This window comes from Danio rerio, chromosome 4 (assembly GCF_049306965.1).
Source record: "Danio rerio strain Tuebingen ecotype United States chromosome 4, GRCz12tu, whole genome shotgun sequence".
Classification (NCBI taxonomy): Eukaryota; Metazoa; Chordata; class Actinopteri; order Cypriniformes; family Danionidae; genus Danio; species Danio rerio.
The window spans coordinates 20,248,859-20,273,286 of record NC_133179.1 but is presented as its reverse complement, the minus strand read 5'-3'; the positions used below and the strand labels follow the sequence as shown (position 1 = coordinate 20,273,286).

At 33.6% G+C, this 24,428-nt stretch overlaps 1 protein-coding gene across 3 annotated transcripts in view; it reads left to right on the top strand.

The window, feature by feature from the left end:
• Positions 1-24,428, top strand: part of snd1 (staphylococcal nuclease and tudor domain containing 1) — a 297,580-nt gene that overhangs the window by 14,454 nt on the left and 258,698 nt on the right. For all 3 annotated transcript variants that reach the window (NM_182865.3, XM_073945610.1, NM_001293681.1), the window contains exons 6-9: positions 2,475-2,566; positions 4,385-4,543; positions 13,646-13,752; positions 14,667-14,757. In NM_182865.3, the coding sequence (NP_878285.3) occupies positions 2,475-2,566; positions 4,385-4,543; positions 13,646-13,752; positions 14,667-14,757 (449 nt within the window). The remainder of the gene's footprint in view (positions 1-2,474; positions 2,567-4,384; positions 4,544-13,645; positions 13,753-14,666; positions 14,758-24,428) is intronic.

Sequence of the window (24,428 nt, the reverse complement as noted above, 5' to 3'; positions counted from 1 at the left end):
CTATACCAGCGTGGTCGCGTTTCACCTTCTCAAAGAATAATTTCACAGCCCTCGCCATGCAGCAATGCCAAGTGAGTTTTAAACGCGCCAATTTGTTGTTCTCTTCAGCAGCAAAGCACCATGAGAAATTGAAAAAACAAGGCCTGTTTACTTGCTGCCGGCTGCCCACGTGCTGCGACACCGCTTGAACTCTGTGAAGTGGGTTGACAGTTTGGGTTTGTAGAAACTTAAAATCCAAAGTTTGAATCAAATTACATGCTGAATGTTCTGGGTTTGAAGTATTGAGACTGTTGAAAAAAGAGTCCCATTATGCTTCAGTTCATTAGGCATTAGTCTGTGCCTTTTTCATAAGATCAAACAGTGGTGAGTAGCAATTTTCTACTGTTTTGTTCCTCATAAAGCCTTGGTTATACTTCTGTGTGGAGTGATCTGCGTGACCCAGGACGCATGCCTTGCACTTAGCCGTACGTTTATACTTCTGCATGCAGTTTGTGTTGCTCTGCAATTACACTTCCGAAATGCTAGCTGGCAGTGAGGTTCTTATGTTCCTCTGTGTCGAGTTTCTTCGCTGGTGTTTTGTTTTTTTCTGAATGCTACCTTAATGTAGAAGTAGCTCAAACTCGCTCAATTTGAGGCGGGAACCATGAGACGTGCAACAGCTTTTATCATAAGGTAAACACAAAACAAAACTTTCCATCTAGACCTCCTTCACGGGATTTGAAATTTGTAAACACTCGCTCCAACGAGTTTGCGCGGCTCTTGGTCCCACCCACACCCGTCAGTGCTACCAAGCTGACCAATCACAGAGCTTGCGCTATGCGTCGTTGCATTGTAGTTGTGTGACATGTAGTTACATTTTATTGAGAGGTGCGCGTCAACGTGAGCGAGGGCTATGTGTCCACCGGCAGGCTGCGGCGGAGCATAAACGTGCGCTTGACAGAGAAGTATAAATCAGGCTTAAAATGTCAAAAAAGGAACCACAAAAATAGAAAAAAATTAAATAAAGTACACTACATTTCAAAAGTAATGTTTATTTATTTCTTTTTTAAATTGTTTTTATTGATCAAATATTTAATAAACTGATTGAAAGCGACTGCACAACACTTTGGGAGGCAGAGAGGTTTTGTCTTGTATTCTGGTATCATTTATTTTATTGCAAATTGGTTTTTATCATGATGTTGTTTCAATATGAAAGGAAATGCTTTCTATTTGTTTGTTAGACTTTTAAAAAAAAATCCCACAAAGTAATGTTCAGTTCTTTTTCTCAAATCCATTTTATTATCCCATAAATTCTGTTGTCACAGTTAAATTTCTTTTTTCTGGATTCCTAATGGCTGCAGATTTATCATTGCATATGGTATCTCATTAAGTGTATTAATACAGCTTTAACATTTTAATCTATTATGTAAAATGTAATCATAACCATTAATTTACAGCCCTTTTTTGTCAAATGTAGTGTTCGCAACAGAATCATATTAATTAAACCATGGGTGGAAAAAATCTATTAGTAAGACATACAAAAATAAATAACATTTTATAAAAAAAAAATTATGAGCAGAATTAGATTAAATCTAAAATTTTTGTTTGTTCTCTTTCTGTCTTTTTTTCTTTCTTTCTGTCTTTCTTTTCTTTCTTTCTTTCTTTCTTTCTTTCTTTCTTTCTTTCTTTCTTTCTTTCTTTCTTTCTTTCCTTCCTTCCTTCCTTCCTTCCTTCCTTCCTTCCTTCCTTCCTTCCTTCCTTCCTTCCTTCCTTCCTTCCTTCCTTCCTTCCTTCCTTCCTTCCTTCCTTCCTTCCTTCCTTCCTTCCTTCCTTCCTTCCTTCCTTCCTTCCTTCCTTCCTTCCTTCCTTCCTTTCTTTCTTTCTTTCTTTCTCTTTCTTTCACCCCCACAAAATCTCAAAAATTGTGTTGAATCAGCTAATTTTGATTAAGCAGTTTGAACAAACAGCTAAAATATTTTTTGCAGGGTGTTTGACTGTAGTTTTTGGTCAAGTGAGAAAGTGAACAGCTTGTAAAGTGACATTAAACAAACTTGTCCAGTGAAATGAAAATGTTTTTTAGATGCAAGTATTGGTATTGTTCATCTTAAGGTTATCTATAAGCTAGCGTGGGTCAAAACAAGGACAAGAGTTTTAAGAAGATTTAAAACATGTAAAGCTTGTAGTTTGTCTCTTCTGCCTAAATTATTATTTCTTTTCATCAAATCTTGACCAGTCAAATGCTCTGTAGTATCTGACATGCCCTGTCCTTGTTGTTCAAGACTCTCATCAGGGTTAGCAAGGCTTTTCATGGGGTTGAGCGACTCTATATTCCGCCCTTTTATTTTTGTATCAGTTGAGATTACTTTAAACATCGAATAAAAATGCACTTCAAAGCACTTCACGGCACCTTTAAAAGCAAATGTATTTTCTCTTTGTGTGAAGCAACATCAGAAACTAATCAAAACGAACACTGTCTTTTTGCCTATTTTTTACAGCTATTATCGAGCATGTGCGCGATGGCTGCATGGTTCGAGCACTACTTCTGCCCGACTACTATCTGGTGACAGTCATGCTGTCTGGAATCAAGGTGAGCTTCAGATACTCTCCATACATCTCCATGAATACCAAAAAACCCAATTTCATTCAGCAGAGCCCCTGAGACCAATATTTTCAGGCTTTCTCAGTTTCTCATTAGTTCTTCTCCACGTATCTCTTGATGGGAAGCCCTAAGAGGTTCCCTTTAGGTTTCCCTGCACCAACTCGGTTTCATGAATTCAGTAGACCATCTTACCGCCTCATCTCACTAATCATGAAAAAAACCCAACTCCATATCTGCGCTCAATTAAGTGTGTTAGTGCTAGAAACTAGGCTTTCCATTCAGTGCCTCTTCAGGGTTTGTGTACATTGTAATAGATTGTAATTGTGTTTTCTGGGGGTTGATTCTTAGTGGGTCCCTGTGGATTTACGGAAATTATATGTTGCCTGAAATGGACATGAACACTCCGAGATCAAATGTAGAGCCTTAGATTTTAAAACATATTCATTTTGACAACTTTATTACAATTATAAAACTGTTTATACAATATATACAGAAATAAAAGTAAAATGTACTATATAAGCTTCCTAAATTAATTAAATACAATGGATAAACATTTATTATTATTGTTGTTATTATTATTAATAATAATAAAGTAATGGTATTAGTAGTAGTAGTAATAATAATAACAATAACAACAATAAGCATAATTTCAGTAATCAAAAATAGGCCTGGCGATAAAATCGGTATCTATTTATTGGCAGAACACCATTGTCAATAACGATAATAAAAGTTCAGCATAAAGTTTCGCTATGAAGGCTATAGTTTTATTAAAATGTGGCAGCTCAGAACGCATTTTGGAATGCCGATGCCAAAAGGCTAGTCACTTCCAATGGAGGCGTGCGACTTGCACTACGTGCACATAGTGTGCAAGCGGCGCACACGTGACGCACGCAAATTTTCCAGGTAAACCTAGTTGAAATACATTTTAACTTTTCCAAATGCCGCAAACACATCGCGACTAAGTAAAACTAATCAATCTACTTCACACTTTGTATGGAATATGGACATTTAAGTAATCACGGCAGACTAATTACCTCAGACAAACACAGCACACAAAAACACGGCAGCGCTTTTTACTTTTCTCCATAAACTTGCATCGGAGCAATGGTTTGTCTGTTTGTCATCCTCTGAGAAAACCGTTGATGGTAGCCTTGTTATGAGAAACTCAATGGCAAACAGTAAAGTTTCTTTTTATTTATCAAGTTTATTTAACACTTATTCACTTATTCTAACTCTTGTTTATTTTTAAATATTTTTGTTTTTATCTATTAAAACTATTTGCCTTAGTAATGTTGGTAAAATAAAATAAAGTGGTTTAAAAAATCCTAATATTCCTAAATTTTATTATTATTTTTTTAATATTTAATAATTATTGATATCGCATGATATGCAATATGATATTAGGATATATATATATATTTTTTTTTTGCGGTGTCTCTCAGCCCTATTAAAAAAGCACTTCCTAATAATTTAAATATTTGAAACTTAAGTTTATTTTCAGATAAGCAAATTGAACAAAAATAACATTATAATCTACATTAACGACACAATTAGAAGTAATCATTTCTTAAATTAGGTTTTATTGTTATTATTATTATCATTATTATTATTATTTTTATTATTATTTGAGAAACTAATTTTGGCTATTTATTTACAACTTACATTTTTAGAGCTAGTTTTCACTTCCACAGGGTTTGTGTACATTTGTAAAGTTTTTTTGTGTGTTTTTTTTTTTTCTGAGTGTGTCCCGTTAGGTTACAGAAAAGTCATGTTTTCTGAAATGCACTTGAACATCTTTGTCTCTAGAGCCCTACGTTTAAGCGGGAGGCAGATGGCAGCGAGACCCCTGAGCCCTTCGCAGCAGAGGCAAAGTTCTTCACCGAGTCTCGACTTCTTCAGCGAGATGTGCAGATCATTTTGGAGTCCTGTCCAAACCAGGTCATTCTGGGAACCATCTTGCATCCGGTATGAATACCCCATACTCTACATCCTCAGACAACTTTCAGATTCATCAACCAGAGCATAAAGCATTTCAGCTTGTTGAATATTTCTTCCAATGCTTCTTTTGCTTGCTCTTTAAGTCATAGTAACTGTGTATATACATTTAAATTAATCATTTGGTACAGTGCATTTATTATATGCATGCATGTGCATACATTGTTCCTATATTTTACAGTTATTTGCATGTAATTGCATCTGTAATATCTGTAATTACATCTCTAATTACACTGTTGACCATTTACACCTTAACCCAGCTTAATAGCCCAATAAATCCTCTGCAATACAACACAGGGTGTCCACAGGGTTTTAATAAGTCTTAATGTCTTCAATTTTAAAAAGAAATATTTAGGCCTTAAAGTCTTAAATTGCCTGAAAAATAGTGCTGTATGTCTTGAATCACTTCAAACCGGTCCTAATTTTCCTATTTCCAAGTAAAGCTACTCTATCTGGCTGACACCCAATCACCAATAATCCATCTTAAAAACTTTTTTTTTGGCTATATTTAAGTGTTGTTTTGTTTTTTTTGCAAAAAGAAACAATTCAGCTGACATTTTTACCAAATTAAATTCCCTTATCAAAAACTAAATCAACAAATCTCTTTAAATGATCTCCCATTAATAAAACTGTTTACAGAAGCAACCAGCCCATTAGAAAAAATCCTTAGTGTTTAGCCCTGTTTTAGTCTAAAATTTCACTCATATTGGTCTTAAAAGGTTGTTAATGTCTTAAATTTGACTTGAAAAAACCTGCAGAAACCCTGACAATATAAACACCAGAGGTGTGGACTCGAGTCATGTGACTTGGACTCGAGTCAGACTCGAGTCATGAATTTGATGACTTTAGACTCGACTTGACAAAATATAAAAAGACTTGCAACTCGACTTGGACTTGAACATAAATGACTTGGACTTTGACTAGGACTTGCCCCTATTGACTTGTAAAGACTTGCTGCTTCCCATGGAAAGCCCAACGATAAAAAAGTATGTTGACATGGACCGCTCTCTCTCTCTCCCCGTTTATGCGCGCGTGTGTGTGACAGCACGCGCGCACGTGTGTGTGAGCATGCGCGCTTTCGGCATGACGTCCAATCGAAGCACGGTAGATTGTTTTGATTCGACAGTATCCAACGTGACTACTATGAGGCGCCGGAGTGGACAAAAGTCAAGCGAACGCAGAGAGAATTTGAATTTGAACTTGAGATCGAGCCAATACTCGCGTGCCAATACTCGCTCTCTCTCTCTCTCTCTCTCTCTCTCTCACACTCTCTCTCTCTCACACTCTCTCTCTCACACATACAACATACACCTCTCTCTCTCTCTCTCTCGTGCATTCAGTCTCTTTGCGTTCGCTTGACTTTTGTTTACGATGGCGTCTCATACCTTTAGTGCTTTTGCTCTCACGGGATCCTCCTTTTAAACTGACCCTTCGCTCAGCCACGCCCAAAAACCGCCACCCACCAATCGCGGCTTACCAATCGTAGCTACGGGCAGAGGCTCTGTCAAGCTTTCGAGCGAGGGAAACAAGCCAAATCGTTGCGCAATTGGATTGTGAAAATCTGACACCCGCTATACTAAAAGTTTGGACTGGGTGGTGGGATTTTTTCCCTTTTCAAAACCAAAGCCCAAGAGGAGAAATGCCAGCGTGGATCAAGCTGTGTGAGGGGCGGTAAAGGAGTTAAGCTAAGTTGGTTTTGTTTTCTATATTCACATTCAATGATAGGTGGCAATAACTCACACTCCTCTTATCCTAAACAGATCTAAACTGTGTTTCTTATAAAAAAAATAAAAAAAAACAAAGCAGGTTATGCTTTCCAGCGGTCTTTTTCTTTTTTTCCACTCGATATTATGAGCCAGGGCTCGACAATAAGGACTGCCCGATGGCCCGGGGCCAGCGTGCGAGACACTCGGGCCAGTGTACAAAATGTTACTGGCTCGATCGGGCCAGCTGCTGCCTTTTTGCCTGCCAGAGCTGCGTGCTGCGACTGTCTGTCAATTGTGTGCAAATACAATCTTACGGTGCTTTCACACATAGACGTTTGTTTCGGAATCTGTCTCGTTTCACCCGTTAGCGCGTTTTTTTAGCATATATCCAGCAGTTGCGCTCGCTTCCGCGCCAAATCAATCAGTCCAAGATCGCCTGAATGAGACGGTCTCTCTCCTATTGAGCGTATATCGATTGTAGAAAAACAAGAAAACAAAACAATGCAACGAACTAACGACCCAGGCTATATCACAGTGTATTATGATTGTGTAATAGCCATATATACGGCTATATGAAGAGGGAATGATGAGCAGGGCGAGATGTCATTCTTACCGGTAAATGCGAAAGTGAAAGCATGCTGAAATATTACCGAGAGCTGTTTATCCAGCCTGATCTCGGTTTATCCGTCAGGAAAATTGACCGAAATTACTATGTGTTAATTTTTCCATATTTTAATCGTATAATAGGCCTATGTTGTATTAGGCCTGTTGTTTTGTTCATTTCCGCACTGACAGCTCGAAAGAAAGATTTACATTGATCTGATGCAGTCTCGGTTCATCTGCTATGTCTCTCTATAATTTAAGCCTAAAATACAGAATTATAGTCAACGTTTCTTTAATAGATTGATTAATTCAATTGATCGATTTCTACAAAACCTGACAATTGAAATGAGGCTCTGTATATATGAGAAAGTCTGACCTCGATTTGTATTTGGTGACGATGTCTGTGGGTTGTTAAAATTAAAGTGCACATTTTCACTTATAAAATATTCTATACACAATACACAAAAGTTTGGGGTCAGTGTGATTAAATATGTTAAAACAAGCTTCTTCTGCTCACCAGGGCTGCAATTATTTCATCATAAATACAAATTGTGAAATGTTGCACTATAAAATAACTGTTCAAAAGTAGTTTATCATTTAATTTATTCATTTATTCCAGTGATTTTAAAGATGAGATTTCAGCTTCATTACTCCAGTCACATGATCCTTCAGAAATCACTAATATTAATTATTATTATATTTATAAATGGTAATAGTTATAAAATCAATAATGTCTGGAGTAATTATTTTATTTGAAACTAAATACAATAACAAAGCAGTTATTTAAAATTTTAATAAATATTTAACAATTACACCTTTTTACATTTATAAATATAGCCTTGATGAACTGAATAGTTTTCCTTAAACATTTTAAAAATTACCGTAAATATATATACAGATTTATTAGCCCCCTTTTGTTTTTTGTTTTTTCTTTTTAAAATATTTCCTAAATGATGTTTAACAAAGCAAAGAAATGTTGATATTTTGTCTGATAATATTTTTTCCTCTGAACAAAATCTTATTTGTTTTATTTTGGCTTGAATAAAAACATTTTTTAACCATTTTAAGGTAAAATTTATTAGCCTCTTAAGCTAATTGTTTTTCAGACTGTCTACAGAACAAACCATCATTATACAATAACTAGCCTAATTACCCTAACCTGCCTAGTTAACCTAATTACCCTAGTTAAGCCTATAAATGTCTCTTTAAGCTGTATAGAAGTGTCTTGAAGAATATCTAGTAAAATATTATTTCCAGCCATCATGACAAAGATAAAATAAATCAGTTATTAGAGATGAGTTATTAAAACTATTATGTTTAGAAATGTGCTGAGAAAATCTGTTCTCTGTTAAATAGAAATTGGGGAAAAAAATAAACAGGGGTGCACACACACACACACACACACACACACACGCACATTCAAATAGCGATTAACTTCTTTTTTTTTTTTTTGGTGGGGCCAGTGAAAATTTGGGCAGGGCAAGTAAAAATCAGAACCACTGGCCCTATCGGGCCAGTAGAAAAAATCCTTAGCGTTGAACCCTGTGAGCACTGCTTAGTTTAAACCCTCGCTATTGTAACGCATATAAATACATACACTAATATTTGCTGGTAGGAAAAATCTATTTGTTCACTTCTGTTATTTATACTTTAATGATTGTGCATTTCAATTTTTTTTCTTCCACTTAACTGCAAATTTGAATAAAAACTGGATAAAGAGCACACAAACATGCTGACAGTAATAGGTACTGTACACTGTTATGGGTCAATGATGCTAATATTCGGCACAATCCATCAGTTTCTTAGGTTATTAGATTATTTTATAATTTCACCTCTCCTGCTGTGCATGAACTATGCTGTTGAATGTTCAGCGTATGAGGTGGCTAAGCTAACCTTGCTTCAATTTTGATAAAATTATTTTCTAATCAGTTGCTATTATGTTGTGAATATACCCCTGTAATGTATACTGCAGTCCTCTTTTGTCTGGCTTTCTCAGATATCTCACCTGTTTGCCAAAAATGACTAATTAAATCCTTGGGAATGTCTGACACCAGCGCATACACACTGTAATAGATGTGCCAGGCATGAAAGCTTGACAGGCGTAGCAACAGTAACTAAGGAGGGCGAGGCTTAGCGAAGGGTTATTCCAAGAATGTTGATATGGTTTCTTTCTTGCTTTACTATTTATTAACAATACACAAAAAACTAAAAGGTTAAGGTAAATTCTTTAATAAATTCTAGTGTTTTTGAGTATTATACTTGTTGTATACTTGTATTATACTTATGTTTTAGGCTAGTATTATTTACGACTTGTTAATTAATGCTTCATAATACAGTAGTATTACCAATAGTGAACAGATAAAATAATACAAAGTGTAGTTTTACTACAGTAAAGTGTAGTGATTTGTAGTATAAAATACCCTATATTGTAAAATAATACAGCACTGGGTAATTTGTTTATATTACACTTGTGTTACCATAGCAACTATAGTATTACCACAACTGATCAATTGAAGTTCTTTACTGTAGTAGGCTACTGTTCAAAACACAGTACATGCCAATATACGTGTTCAGGGGCCCTGTGGCACAGCTTTCCTCAAAATGAAGAGGATGACATGGAAAATGTCCTCCACAATCTCATCAGCAAAGTGGAAGCCAGCAAACACTAGTTTACTTTATTTTAGCTGCCATGATAAAATGAGATTGATAGTGAGATTTATTTGAAGAGTGAAGAGTACAGTAGGCTATAATACCTTATCAAGTGTTTCCTTATTTTTATCACAGTTACATTTCTGCTTGCATTAGTTTTTGTTTAAATGCTTTTAAAATAAAATGTATTCTTTACATCCAACATCTATTCCAGAGGTGCCTTATAGTGGTGTAAACCCCTTTACAAGGGGTGTTACCCCTGTGTAAACTCTAGCCACCCCTGTGGCCAACCCGATATGATTTTGCTGTTGACATTATTTATTTAAATCTACTTACATAAATGCAATAAAATGCAATATTTCAATAAATAAATAGCAGCCACTAAATTATTGTGGATTGATTGGTGCCACTGACGTAGCTGGCCTCTTCTGGCCCCCCTTAAGCAAATTTTCAGGGGGGCACCACTGGTCTATTCTCTGTCTTTAAGTGTTTGAAACTGAAAATATCTCATCATATAAAACAACCAAAAATGTTATGGTTTATTAGATTAAACATTTAATATGTAAGTCTATTTTAGTATTTTGGTTATTGTTATTAAACAGTGCAGCAATATGAATCATATCAAAAAGCATGAAAGGAAGAGGGAACACGACACAAATTGTGAGTTTGCATATAATCTCTGAGAGCGCTCAAGAAAATTTGTGTGTGAGCAGTGCATATTTGAGAGCGAGAGAAAATTTGAGAACTCGCAATCAGTTTTGTCCACAAACAGAGGAAATCCGTGCACGAGCATCACACAAGGTAGAGAGCAAAGCTCTTCAACGTTATGTGAAGAAAACAAATTTATTGTTTGTATGAAGTAGCCTACTTCATTAACAATATGTGCTACCATTTTAGCACACACGAGATTCAATTGACAAAATTCCAATTTCACTCAATTTAACTTTGCAGCATATACAGGAGTTGGTCTACTGCTACCACATTGAGGTTATGTAATTTTGGTTAATCACAAGTTGATCACCGAAGACATAATATAGCACAACTAAACTTAATGAATTAGACAGCAGGAGACCTGCAATTTCTGTGTGATGTGAGGCAAAATGGAGTCTTTTTTTGGTGGAACTCGTTCTTGTGCATTATGCTGTGGAGACGAGACGCAGCACTGTTCAGTACTTTTTCAGAAAATTGCATTTGTATTTTTATATATCTGAGCAATGTTCTTTCATAAAAAAAGGTTTGTTTAATTAATACAGATCTTACAACCATACCTAATCTGTATATATTTTATTTTTCTGTTAAAAAGACTCGAAAAGACTCGAAAATCAAACTGCAGGACTTTGGACTTGACTTGAGACTTGTTGCCTTTGACTCGGGACTTGACTCGGGACTTGCCTGTCTTGACTCGGGACTTGACTCGGGACTTGAGGGCAATGAATTGAGACTTACTTGTGACTTGCCAAACAATGACTTGGTCCCACCTCTGATAAACACTATGTACATAGTACTTATTTTTGATGCAAATACATACTTATAATGACTTAAAATATTTCATAAATTTTTGTTTAAAATGGTTTTCAATAAAGCACAATTAGACAAATTTGTGCCTAAATATCACTCATTTAATATTATATGATTATAAAGTATTAAATCAATATCCAAACTTATTGATATTATGAAAAATAAAACAAAAAACACTATACACTCGATTGCTACTAAATGTCATTGGTGAAATATTCATAATAACAGGGACTCTTATTTGGTGTTTATTGATATGATTGTCTTTTTTTTTTTTAATGTAGCTTAAATTTTATGCTTCTAAGTATAATGAATTTGGGTTTAAGTTTCTTTAGTATAACTTACAGTGATGACCAAAAACCACAGTGAAAGTTATTTATATATGTGTATATACACGCATGCAGTTGAAGGCAAAAATATTATCCTCCTATAAAATTTTTATGCTTTTTTAAAAAAAATAATTGCCCAAGTGATGTTTTACATTTTTGCAGTAAATGTGTGTGTATATATATTTGTTCTGTAGCCAATCGAAAAATAATTTCTTAAGGGGGCTTATAATATTAAACAAAACAAATCAGCTTTTATTCCAGCCAAACTAAAAAATTTTTTTTACTGAGATTAAAAAAATAAATAAATAATATATATATATATATTTTAATCTCAGTAAAAAATTTTTTTTAGTTTGGCTGGAATAAAAGCTGATTTGTTTTGTTTAATATTATAAGCCCCCTTAAGAAATTATTTCTCGATTGGCTACAGAACAAATCACTGTTCTCCAATGACTTGCCTAATTAACCTGCCTTGCCTTGCACTTTAAGCTAAATACTAGTATCCTGTAAAATATTATGTACGGTCATCATGGCAAAGTAAAATAATTGGTTAATAGAATTTAGTTCTGAAATCTATTTGGTTTAAAAAAAAAAAAAGTATTTTAAAAATCTTCGTTAAACAGCATTTGTGATTTCATATAGTTTTCCCTTTGATTTTTTTTTTTTTTTTGTTTAAAAAAAAAACATACCTTTTTCTAAATGTCATATCTAATTGCATTCAAAGTTTTTAGCCATCATAGAAATGTAACTTTTAGCTCACAGACTGCAGTGACTGTCAAAACTAATTAAAGGAAAAGATGCACTCCTGGAGCAATTATTCAAGACAAGTGAACACTGAGTTCCAGCATTAAGAACTAAGCGTTACGAGCTGTACAACAGAATAAAAATAGATCACCAATGTAAATATCATTCAACTGAACTTATAGAAATTGACCAAAATACTAGTACTTTTGGCATCTGTAGTGTGAATAATGCCGTAAACGCTTAGGCCGCATTCAGTAATTCAACCGTACACTAATATACTGTGCAAGTTTTTTTGTTGAACAGGCCTGTTGATGGTAAATTAAATTCTTTATTAAATATAATTAATCGACAGTGAAACATCAGTTGTGTAGGTATAAAGCCTCATGTCATAGTCATTGTTGATTTATGTCAAACACAATGTGTTACCTTTCACACAATATGATTTTGCTTAATCAAAATGATGCACATTAACCTTAGTGCTGTTTGATAATGCCAGTCCTATGAAATATGCTTTATTTATTTATTTATTGATTGATTTATTGATTTATTTATTTTCTCCCCAATTTATTTATATTTTTGTATTGATTTTTTTAAGACTAAACTCCATTTTGATGTTTAAATAAATTTGAGTAATCAAAAACCTTGCTTTTATTTTTCAATATAATTGAAGATTATTCAAGAGTTTTCAGAGAGATCAGTTCATTTTTAACAAAAATATTTTTTAGAAACTCCATGAAATATAAAATATAAATTGGTTCCATAAAATAAAGTTTTTAATAATAATCATAATAATGATAAAAATTAATAATGACATTATTTATTAAATAATGTCATTAATATAAATTTATGAAGTAGCAATAACAACAACAACAGTAGTAGTAGTAGTAGTAGTCACTGTTAATTTTAGTAGCAGTAGCATTTCGAAGTGATATTTTACCTTTTTTTATTTTTCATTTGTTATATTTTTTTTAATTAAAGTTGAAATAAATTTAATTAATTCCTCAACTAAAATTTTATAATTATTATCATCATCATCATCATCATCATCACCACCACTAACTGTTTTTATTATTATTATTATTAGTAGTAGTAGTAGTAGTAGCATTGTTTCAAGCAGCTATGCATTTTATTGGTTTTAATAATATAATTCTTTAAATTCTTTGTTGTTACTGGTTATTCTATAAATAAGCTAATAATACTTGAAAAATTGTACAAACAATTTAAAGGTACTCATTGATATTTTCAAAATTATTAGTTACCAGCTGATAATAATACAATCAAAAGTTTCGAAAAATGATCCAAAATCTTTCAGAAACCATTATTATCATAGTAATAATAATAATAATAATAATAATAATAATAATAATAATTATTATTTATTATTATTTATTATCATTTTATCATAATATTATCATCAAAGTTGCACAAATTTTAACCTTAGAAAAAGTTTTTCAGCGCACTTTCTGCCTTTCCCCTTTTTTACCCCATTCTTTGCTAACAAAATGTTTGTGTGTGGGTCATTACAGAACGGAAACATCACGGAGCTGCTGCTGAAGGAGGGCTTTGCTCGCTGTGTTGACTGGTCCATGGCTGTTTACACTCAGGGTGCAGAGAAGCTCAGAGCAGCAGAGCGGTCAGTATTTCACAGTCAGACACTTGTTCAAATACATTGCTGGATCAGACAATTCAGAGTAGGGCTGTGCAATGTGTCTATATATCATATAAACAAAATATATAAAAATCTGTTTCATATGCTCTACCCTTGATTTAGTGTCCCAAAATACGTTGTTTATTGTAATACTTTTTCATAATGTACGTGAGTGCAATATTACAAGCCAGTCAGAAACATGAATAACAGCATCTTAGAATTATCTCTTTAATCCATAATATTTTGTTTAGTTTTGTAAATTAGTTTTTGTATTTCATTAATATTTAATATTTCTACATAAATGTTAGCACTAAAGTTCTAAATAAAATGAGAAATATGATCACATACACTCAAACTAAATGATTTTGCTGCTTGTTCAAGCTGCCTATTTAAAATGAGTTAAAACGACACAATTTTTTTATGGAACAACTTTATTGTTTTACGTTTAAGCCACTTACATTTGTTAAGATGGCATAATTAATTTGTGTTGGGACAACCAGCATGAATTGTGTGTTTTTTTTTTACTGTGCACGAACTAATAGATTTGAATATATGCTTCAAAACAATCCTATTTATGTGCTCAGTGTATCTAAACTATTAAATCGATTAAATTTACAGAAATCATACAATATCATCATCTATATCATAGTATTTTTATCTATCAGCCATACATTAGACTCTCTTAAACTGCGATTCACGTTTCAGCACAAAAGTTTACAAAACACAGCCATTCAAAACACAGGCCACGATCTTCACCCGCTGATTTAATGAAGCATTAAACACAATCACAAGCAAATATGATTGGAGCACATGAGTTTGTGTTTTTAATTTTATTGTGCACATATGCAGTTTTTCATTTTGGTGAAATGCCGTCTTTCGCTCTCTTTAAAACCCTGCAGATCAGCAAAAGAGCGTAAAGTGAGAATTTGGAAGGACTATGTTGCTCCCACAGCCAATCTGGACCAGAAGGACAGACAGTTTGTTGCAAAGGTGAGTGTTTGGTTGAAAGTTTCAGATTAAAGCACACCACAGAACAGAGAAGCAAAAGTCAGTGACGTGATGCTTTTTTCGACTCAGATATTGATTGAAATTATTATTTTAATACAATGACACATTATGATTAGGATGTACATTAGAATGAATGTCCCTATATTGAATAAATTCTGTTGCTACTTCTGTTAGGTTGCTTTCACACCTGCCTTATTTAGTCAATTGAATCGCACTAGAGTTTGTTTCCCCTTTTGGTACGGTTCGTTTGGGCAAGTGAGAATGCAGCAATCGCACTCGAGTGCGCACCAGAAGCGGACCAAATAAGCGTACCGAGACCTGCTTGAAGAGGTGGTCTCGGTATGCTTTCAAACGAACCCTGGAGCGGTTCGTTTGTGGTGAGAATATGATGCGTACTAAAACAGGTCCAACTGCAAAAAGTACTGCGAGTTTTGGACTAATTCAGCTGCCGTAGGCCGATGCGCTGTGCATTATGGGATAGGGAGGAAAAATATTTGTTGACCGCGCTTTACCAACAGGATAGAAATGGGAAAACATTACCTGATGGATCGTTGGTAATATTTCCGCGAGATAACCATGTTGCAGTTTAGGTAAATTAATTCACGGCTCCTCATAAAGTGACGAGCGATGCATTAAACACTATCTTCCAGCTGCGGCCGCGCTTCATTTTCATAATGTATAGTTTGTCTAAAGCAGGGGTACAATCAGCCAGCGCAGTCGTCCCTCCAGAGTAATAAGTTTTGTTTACCTGCGGGAGTTCACTGGCATTTTCCCGCACATGAATTCTGACCAATCAATAAGCAGTTTAGGAAATATATTTAACAACATCTGGCCAATGAGAGATGTGGATTTTGTCAGATGACTGCATTTTGGTTCGTTTCAACTGGTTCAGACCAAAGCCAGCAGTGTGGTGTGAAAACGACCCAAAGACGGCAGAGAATGCAACAATGTATCATTTATTGTGCTTGGTCCGGACCAAATGAAGCGATTTACAGATGTGAAAGCACCCTTAGACATCAAAGACCAATTTGACATTTTAATTTCAAAGCAAGTAATGTTAAAAATGTATGTTATCATTATAATTTAATGTTGTTGTTGTTATTATTATTATGTAATCATAAAAAGTAACTCAGTGATGTTTTAACATTCAGTTATACTCACAGAAATGCAAATATTAATTTTCAAGAACTGCTTATTTTAATACTGATCTTTATGAATGTGTCATTGATCTTTTAGTTTAGCTTTCTATAAATGTTCTGTTATTGCTATATATTACTTCATAGCGTTTAAATCATGAAACTGACATCATTCCGATTTATTTTAAAGCAAATGAAACCAACTTGAATGCAAATAATCAATTCTATTTTAAATAAAATCAACGTTCCCACGCTTCTTGAAAGTGCTTAAAAGCACTTGAATTGAATACGTCACATGCTGTATAAGGTATATTTCACCCAAAAATGTTATTTTTGTCTTCATATAATGATGTGAGCTGACCATGAGCTGTGTGTTTATTTTAGAGAGAATGCTTTCGCCAGCTAATGTGGTCGAGTTTAGTAAACAGAACTTTAGCAGTAATGGCATGAGCGCACTGAAAGTGAAACCAAAAGTACACCCTTTTAAATGATCATATCACGTTAGAGTTATGATTACGACAAGGATTTAATATGTTTTTTTCTTTCATAATGTTGTTGATGAGAATAATTGATTGACAGTGTTAGTATAACTAGCCTATATAACTTGAATATAATGCATAATGAGGGAATCTGACGATGACAAACATCACTTCATGACTCACTTCATTTTAGTGAAAAAAAGGTCTAATAATTTTATCAATGACAGAAAACAAGTTTTTTTCTCAAACAAAATAATTCAACTTCAGAGTTATGAATAGTTGTTTTCTGATGTCATCACTTTGTGCATTAGCGACCAGGACAAATTTAGTTTGTTTATTCAAGTCCAGCTTTCCAAGTCTATACAAAATGTAGCTTTTTAAACAACAGTAGACCTACACATCCTGTAGTCCCAATATTTTTGTGGTTTTACCATATATTTGAGAAATAACAATAATAGCCTACTCGCATTTATTGACACCTTTATTTTACATCTACAGAATCATGAGAAAATCATGATCTTGAATTTAAGCAAAAAAAATAAAAAAAATAAAACGATTTTCATTTTAGCCTGAATCATGCATCCTGATATGACAACAAATGTCAGCGTCATCTATGCAATATCAGACACCACCCGTGAGAACAGCACACTTATTGTTGTTAATGCAGTATCGTTCATCTCATTTAGGCAGTGCATGCAGGGCCGGTGGGCGCATACAGATATCTTTTTTTTTTATTTGTTAGTTTTGATTACTGTTGATTTCAAATGCGATAAATCGGTTAATATAAAACTTGTAGCAGCGGAGCACATAATTGGTGTGTGCAACTAAATTTCGGCTGGTGTGCCTAGTACCTAGTAAAGTTAGGAGCACCGGTGTTACAAAGTAAAAAGGTCAAATTTGAGCCCTGTTTTTTATTTGTTTATAATTTTGCAGTGAACTATTAGACCTCTAATTTCTACTGTTGTAGTTCAGAAATCTTTAAAAACATTTTTAATGGTCACTGAAACCTGTTGATTTGGAATCAGCTGTTTGCCGCTCTGGTCATACTCTTGATGTCCAAACACAGTCCTGTTTCCCTTAGAACATCTGAAAATAACATAAGAAGTCGACAGAGTTCATATCAATGCTTTCACACCAGCACAACTCAACAATTCTTACCAGCTGAATCCCAACATAACAATGGCCGTCGCTTCTTCAAAACTCCTTCTGAAGAATCTCTTAAAAGCGCTGACTGCACTTGACACGCTTGTCTCCCAGACGCCTTGTTCTCTATTGTGTCTGTCAGCGAGACGGGCCTTTCGGGTCTCAGGTGTTTCATTTGATTTTGCATACTGTGTCGAGTCAGCCTTGGGTCGTCTCAACGCTTCTGTTCAGCTACAGCCTTCAAGCTCTCCTGCTAAATAACAGCTGAAGACCTGCTTTGGTGTCCTCGGCCTACAATACACAAGGCAATGATAAGTTAGAAGGTCTCCATTTACTCACAGCGAGTTTGAAAAACATCTGAACGGCGGTTTGTTGTTGCCGAACAGCACGTTTAGTTGAGCGTTTTAGTTACGTGATTACAAGATGGCAGATAACTAAAATCGTATCGGGGTAGTTCACTCAAAAATAAGAACTTACTTGCCGATTACTCAAATGATTCCAAAGTGTTTGTGAAGTTCTTTCTTTTGTTGAACACAGGATAAGATATTTTGAAGAATAATATTACAGAATATATTTTTTCACCATTCATAGGTTTTACACTGATGTATATATTACAATTTTGAATTTACAACAATTTAATAGTTGCAAAACTAAAATGAAATACCAAATGAATTCTTTGATAACTGGAAAAGAATATTTGAACCAGTTTACAATATACTAATCTTTGTTTTAGGCTTTATTGTTGATAATGGTCAAGAATGTTGGACCATTATTAACTTTTTAGCATACAGTAGAGGACACACTAGTCAGATAGTAATGTGTATATTGTGGAGTGGGCTAAATAAAAAATATATATATAAAAAAAAAAAACTTCAGTATTTTTTAGTATGTGTACTTTTTTTGCTTTTATGCTTTCCATAATAAAAATATATATTTGTAGAGCAACCCATGTTCTCTTGTCATAACATTTTAATACACTATAATAGAAAGAACTGTCTGAGATATGTTAATTACGACAATTTAGATTCAGCCTGTGAATTGGATCTCATTATGCTGATAAACTTGGCTATGGCTGCAGTTTCATGTTATTTGGTAGTTTTTTTTTTCTTTCTTTTTGCCGTAACTGCTGATAAAACAAGTTACCACCTAACTATAAATAATAATATTAAACGATAACAAAAAAAAAAACTTTAATAAAAATGATAATAAAAAACAACAATAATAATAATAAGAATAAACAACTATTTATTATTATTATTGTTGTTATTGTTATTATGACACTACTACTACTACTAATGATAATTATCCTATTAATCCTATTAATATATAGAAACAAAAAAATAAACTATTGTAGAATTAGAATAAAACGCAATTATAATAATAATTCTATGTTATCATACGGTTTTTCGGATTAATTTGAGTTACATAATTGACAATTTAGATTCAGCTGTAAATGGATCACATTATACTGATAAAACCTGGCTATAACTGCAGTTTCATGTCATATTTGGTAGTTTTTTTTTTCTTTTTGCGGTAACCGCTGATAAAACCACATCAGTGAACTTTGTTAACTTAAACGGCTGCGGCTTAATTGATATGTTGACATTGTTCGCTCTCTCTCGCAAGTCAGCAGCTGTGCTTTTGCAGAAAGTTTCTTCATTCTCCTTAAAGTAAGGATGTTTCACTGAACTTCAAGACCTTTAAAATATTCATATTTGGCCTTTGGTTATGTAAAGGTGTTGCACTGCAATCTGCTTACAGAATTAGTTTCAAAAATCCGCAGACACAAAAGTGTGTTTTTGCCTGAGTCAGAAAATACCAGAAGTGAAGAATAAAACATTTATACGAGCTTTAGCTTGCCTCAGATCTCTCTGAGCCGGGAGAGAAAGAAGATATACTTTGAAATTTTGTGCGCGCGTGCATGTGTGTGTGTGTAGGGTGTGTGAGACTCAACAGAAAAAACTACTGACAAAGGCAGAATGGCAAGTATTTGTAAGCTCTTTTTATGTCCTGGCATATAGGTTTGGCTGTTGTAATTGGTTTGCTTTTCTGGTCCTTTATTTGTATAATATTATAACAGATAATACTCTGTTGTTGTTGTTCTTGTTGTTTTTATCACTAATAAATATATATTAATATTAATATAATAATGATGATGATGATGATGATAATAATAATAATAATAATAAACCATAACAAAAACAATAAACAATAAAAAATAATAAAACACTAATAATAACTAACAACAACAACAATAATAATAATAATAATAATAATAATGATAATGATAATAATATAAACTGTAACAAAAAATAATAAACTATAATACGAGTAACAATTACAGTTAATAATAATAATAATAATAATAATAATTATAAACTATAACAATAATAAACTATAAGAATAAGAATAAAAACAATAATAATACTTAACAATAATAATAATAATATTACTGTAAACAATCAAAAATAATAAACTAATAAAATAAGAAAAAGTAATAAACAATAACAAAATAATAAACTATAATAGAGTAAGAAAAAATTTACAATAACAAAAATAAAAACTATAGAAGAATACTAACAAAAATAAATAAATAAATAAATAAATAAATAAATAAATAGTAATACTATTAAGTGTATATTGTTGGGCAGTTTCATGTTTATTTGTGTTCAAAGTTAAATAAGCAAGCACTTTTCTCCAATTTCATTAGGTGTCGCATATGTTTTGGATGTGTATTATTATATTACCATGGTACTCTTTCCTAATCGAAGTTGGCTCTTATGTCAATTGAATAGTGTACAGTACTGTCTTTTAAAATAACATTTACATTTTTTTAAAATAGCATTTAAATATCCATTCATTTACTTATTTATTGTATTTATTTTTATTTTTAGCAAGGATGCATTAGTTTGCAAAGTGACAGACAATAGGTTTGCCTTAAAGTTTTAAAATGGATTAAGTACTATTAAAATGCATGCAATTATGTAATGAAAACATGAAATGGTACATTTTTACTCTGCGAAAGTACATAAGACTTCCTAATAATATGAATAAAATCGATGACCATAAAGTGCTGAAAGTACCCTATACTTTAACCAAAGTTATGCTTTCTTTAATTTGTTTCACATTGACGTTAAACATGTACCAATATGGAATAATTAGCAAAACTCCAGTACATATAATACACAGTGGAAATTCAATTATATGCGTATTCAAAATCATTTTTACCAAAATCTTCAAGTATTTTTCTCCTGCCTTCTAGTGTGCTTTTGCTGTAGTTCCAATGGTAGTCTTTAGGTGGCAGTGGCTCCCTGTGGTGTTCATTGGTCTGCAGTATCAGAGTGAGTCATGGATCTGAGCTTTAGATCCCTGTTGGCAGCTTGCGGTGAAGTGCCTTGCATGTGTGCCTGCTAATGAAACGGCACAATGTTCTGCTCACTGTTCCCAGATCTGCTCAGCCACACGACCACATAGACAAATACACCACTGATTTGCATTGGCGACCTTGTTGATTTGAAACAGTGTGTGTCTAGGAGTGCACAAGCACACACACCTACATGGAGATCCATATCACTCAGCCCAATATTTCTGATGATCTGCTTAAGGCAATACACTGCAGTTAAAATGGTTTATTCCTGTAAATGTTAATTGTGAGATTTTTGAGAGTTTTGGATTGTTCTTAGTGTTTGTTAATGTGCACATTTTATCAGTTTGAGTCTGTAGGTTTCATCTGATAATATAATGACTTTTTTTTATGTTATGTTTATTGGATGTGTAAGTTATGTTTTGTTTTGTCATTTGGTGTTATTATGTGATTGTAATAGTGGGACCCCCTTGAAAACGAGATGGTACATCTCAAGGGGTTTATCCCAGTGAATAAATATCAATATTTTTGTTTGTGCCCGTCCACTACTCCACTACCAACTGTGCGATGATGATTTGTTTCGCTCTGTGGAAAATAAGGGTTTAATTAATGCTTTACTGTAATGTATCACAAACATCTGTCATATATTTGCTCATTTTTTAATAGGTCATAATTTTAAAGATTATGTCTTGAGCATCTGCTTTCCTTTTTCCATTATGAAAACATTTATTTGTTCAGAATGAGACTTTGAGAATGAGAATTTGCATAGCTTTTATTAAACGTGACTTGTTCTGTGATATAATGAATGCCATTACAATCCGTTTAATTTATTTATTTGTTTGCATATTTTGAGATTTTTTTCATATTCTAAATAAAACTAAAGGATTTAGAAATCGAACATTCTTTCTACCCCAATTTAATAGAGCACTAGAAAGGCTAAAGAACTTAATTCTTATACGTGCTTAATATTTGAAGCCTAGTGCTATGCTTCTCGCCATGTATTGTAGACATCTTTTCTAAAACACACAGTATAGTGTAAAAGCATGTTTATTACTAAGAAAACCAAAACAACCAAACAAAATTATATTTTAGTTGAACCCGTCACATACAGCACCATTGCATGAGATACACTTATGGCCCGTTCCCACTGAGTGGTGCGGTGTGGGTCACCTTTATCAGGCTTGCATTTCCACTGCCAAAAAAGCACAACAAAGTTTCGGTCGATGTTATTCTCGATCGAGGAAATGTCAAAGTAAAGCTGTACGAGTCGTTCGCATATCATATGAGAAGCACCTCTCACAAAACAGAGGCTTCATACACATAAATACTTGTGTATAAATGTTCATTACTAACCTTTCTTTGAACATGATTTCATTATAACTGCAGATCAATGAATGGCCTACTTTAACGTCTGCAATTATATAAAATAAATAAATAAATACAACATGTAAAAACGCATACATACAGTCTCCGATATGTTACCAATTACAGATAAGCTACATGCACCATACATTTAGTCCTTATTTGGGGTCAAAAACAACACGCAACATATAGCCCACAGTAACCTCTCATCTGTACTTTTAATCTTTGCTAGCAGCAACCTCTTGTTTGAAAGTAATTCCATCCTCCCAAGTATATAAAAGTCCAAAAGGTGATGGTATTAATCAAACTGCAGTTTGTTCATGCTTAAATAGCTGAAACGATCATTTGCTCTGTTTTTTCTGGCTTCTCCTTTGTTTTTTCACGCATCACTTTTGCGTTTGTCCGTTTCTAAAAGGATCCTCCTTTGTTTTCATTCTGCTGCTTGTGCACAGGCTAGTGGCGTATTTCTGTAAACCAATAGCGTTCAGCTGCGCTTCCGGCTCCGCCCTTTTGGTACCCTTTTGTTGTGTTAGGTACCCTTTCGGAAGAGTACCCAAAATGTGGTACGGTACTGTTCGCTTTTTGGTACCTTTTGACAGTGGATACGGCCGTAAAACAGACCACACTGTTCAGCGAAAATGGGCCAATACAGTATTGTCCTATCTAGTATTGTGAAAAGTCAAAGCTGAAAATTGCGTGTTGATGTTTTAGCTGACAAAGTCAGGTAAAAGCGCCATCCAGAGGTAAAAAGGCACATTTACTGCCATGACGGCAAGGACAACGGCAGAGGGAACATATTGAAGTTTTAACATCTGTATATATCTCCAGTGTAGCAGTATTTACATGCACCAAACTAACTTTTAATCAGATCTGATTCTATTTTAAAGTATTTTATTGTACTTTTTTTTTCCTGGCTGTTCACAATGTTTTCTGAGTTATGGAGTGATAGAAAAACCCAAATGTCCTCTGTAAAAATGTTTAATTGTAAAATGACAAATTAAATCAATATTTTAAATCCAATTTCATGCATAGTGTTCAGATTTTTTTTTGCTTTAAATGTATGCAAATAAGTGCGTATTAAATTAAACAATCACTCATTTGCTTATTTAACTCCATTTAAATACTCATTTGGGAAAACCTGGAGTGTCACTGGGGGTTATTACAAGACCTTTAAACTTTTATGACAAACAAACATAAATTAAATAAGTTATATTGTAATCAATGTAAATGAAGTAAACGTTTATGGTTTCTCACCCCATAAATGCTTAAGCATGTCATTTTTCGAAAACGTGTAAACCGGGAAAGTATGGTAACAAGTTCTGTTTTTTTTAACCTATTCACCTGCAGTCTTGCTTTGATTTTTGCATTCAAAACCCGAAGATTTGTAAGTCTGCTGTGTAATTCTGCTCATTCTCCTCTCTTTCTCTTTATGTGATTCTGAAAACTATAGTTTAGTCTTCATTTGCTCCGATCTGATAGTATTTGTTTTTTTCTGAGGCATTTCTCTGCTGTTCAGGTTTGATTATGTCTGATCCATTACCCAGACCCGTACAAATGCCTGTCATCTTCCACATCACTGACTCCTCTATTAAATAATGGGGGCTGATGATCATGTAAGATGTCTTGGGATATAATATACTCCGATGTGATTCTGAACATCAGAGCTTCTGTGACATTTGTCGTTTTGAGCAGATGGTCCACACACATACAATTCATGGCAACTGTACATGTACATCTACAGTGTAATGAAACATGATTCTGTCACAAAATCTGGATTCATAGGTGGCAGATGCCAGTTTTAGCCTCGGGAGCCTCTTCAAATCACTTGCATTTTGTTTGATACTTTCCTAAGTGATTCTAAATAAAATGTTTTTTTTGTTTTTTTACCTTTAGACTCGGGTAAAAAAAGTTATTTGTTTTGTTAAGTGGTATATAAATACAACAGACCAGGAACTTTAATATGCCATTTTTTTTTTTTTTTTTACATTTCTTTTATTTGTTTTATATATGATGCTTAACAAGCTCAAGATGAGTGGTGATTGAAGAGCTGCACAATTTTGCCATGAATGTTATATCACTTGAATAAATAAATAAAGCTGTCTTTAAATAAATTACAAATTTTTTCTTTAAATAAATAAATAAATAAATAAATATTTCTTTAAATAAATA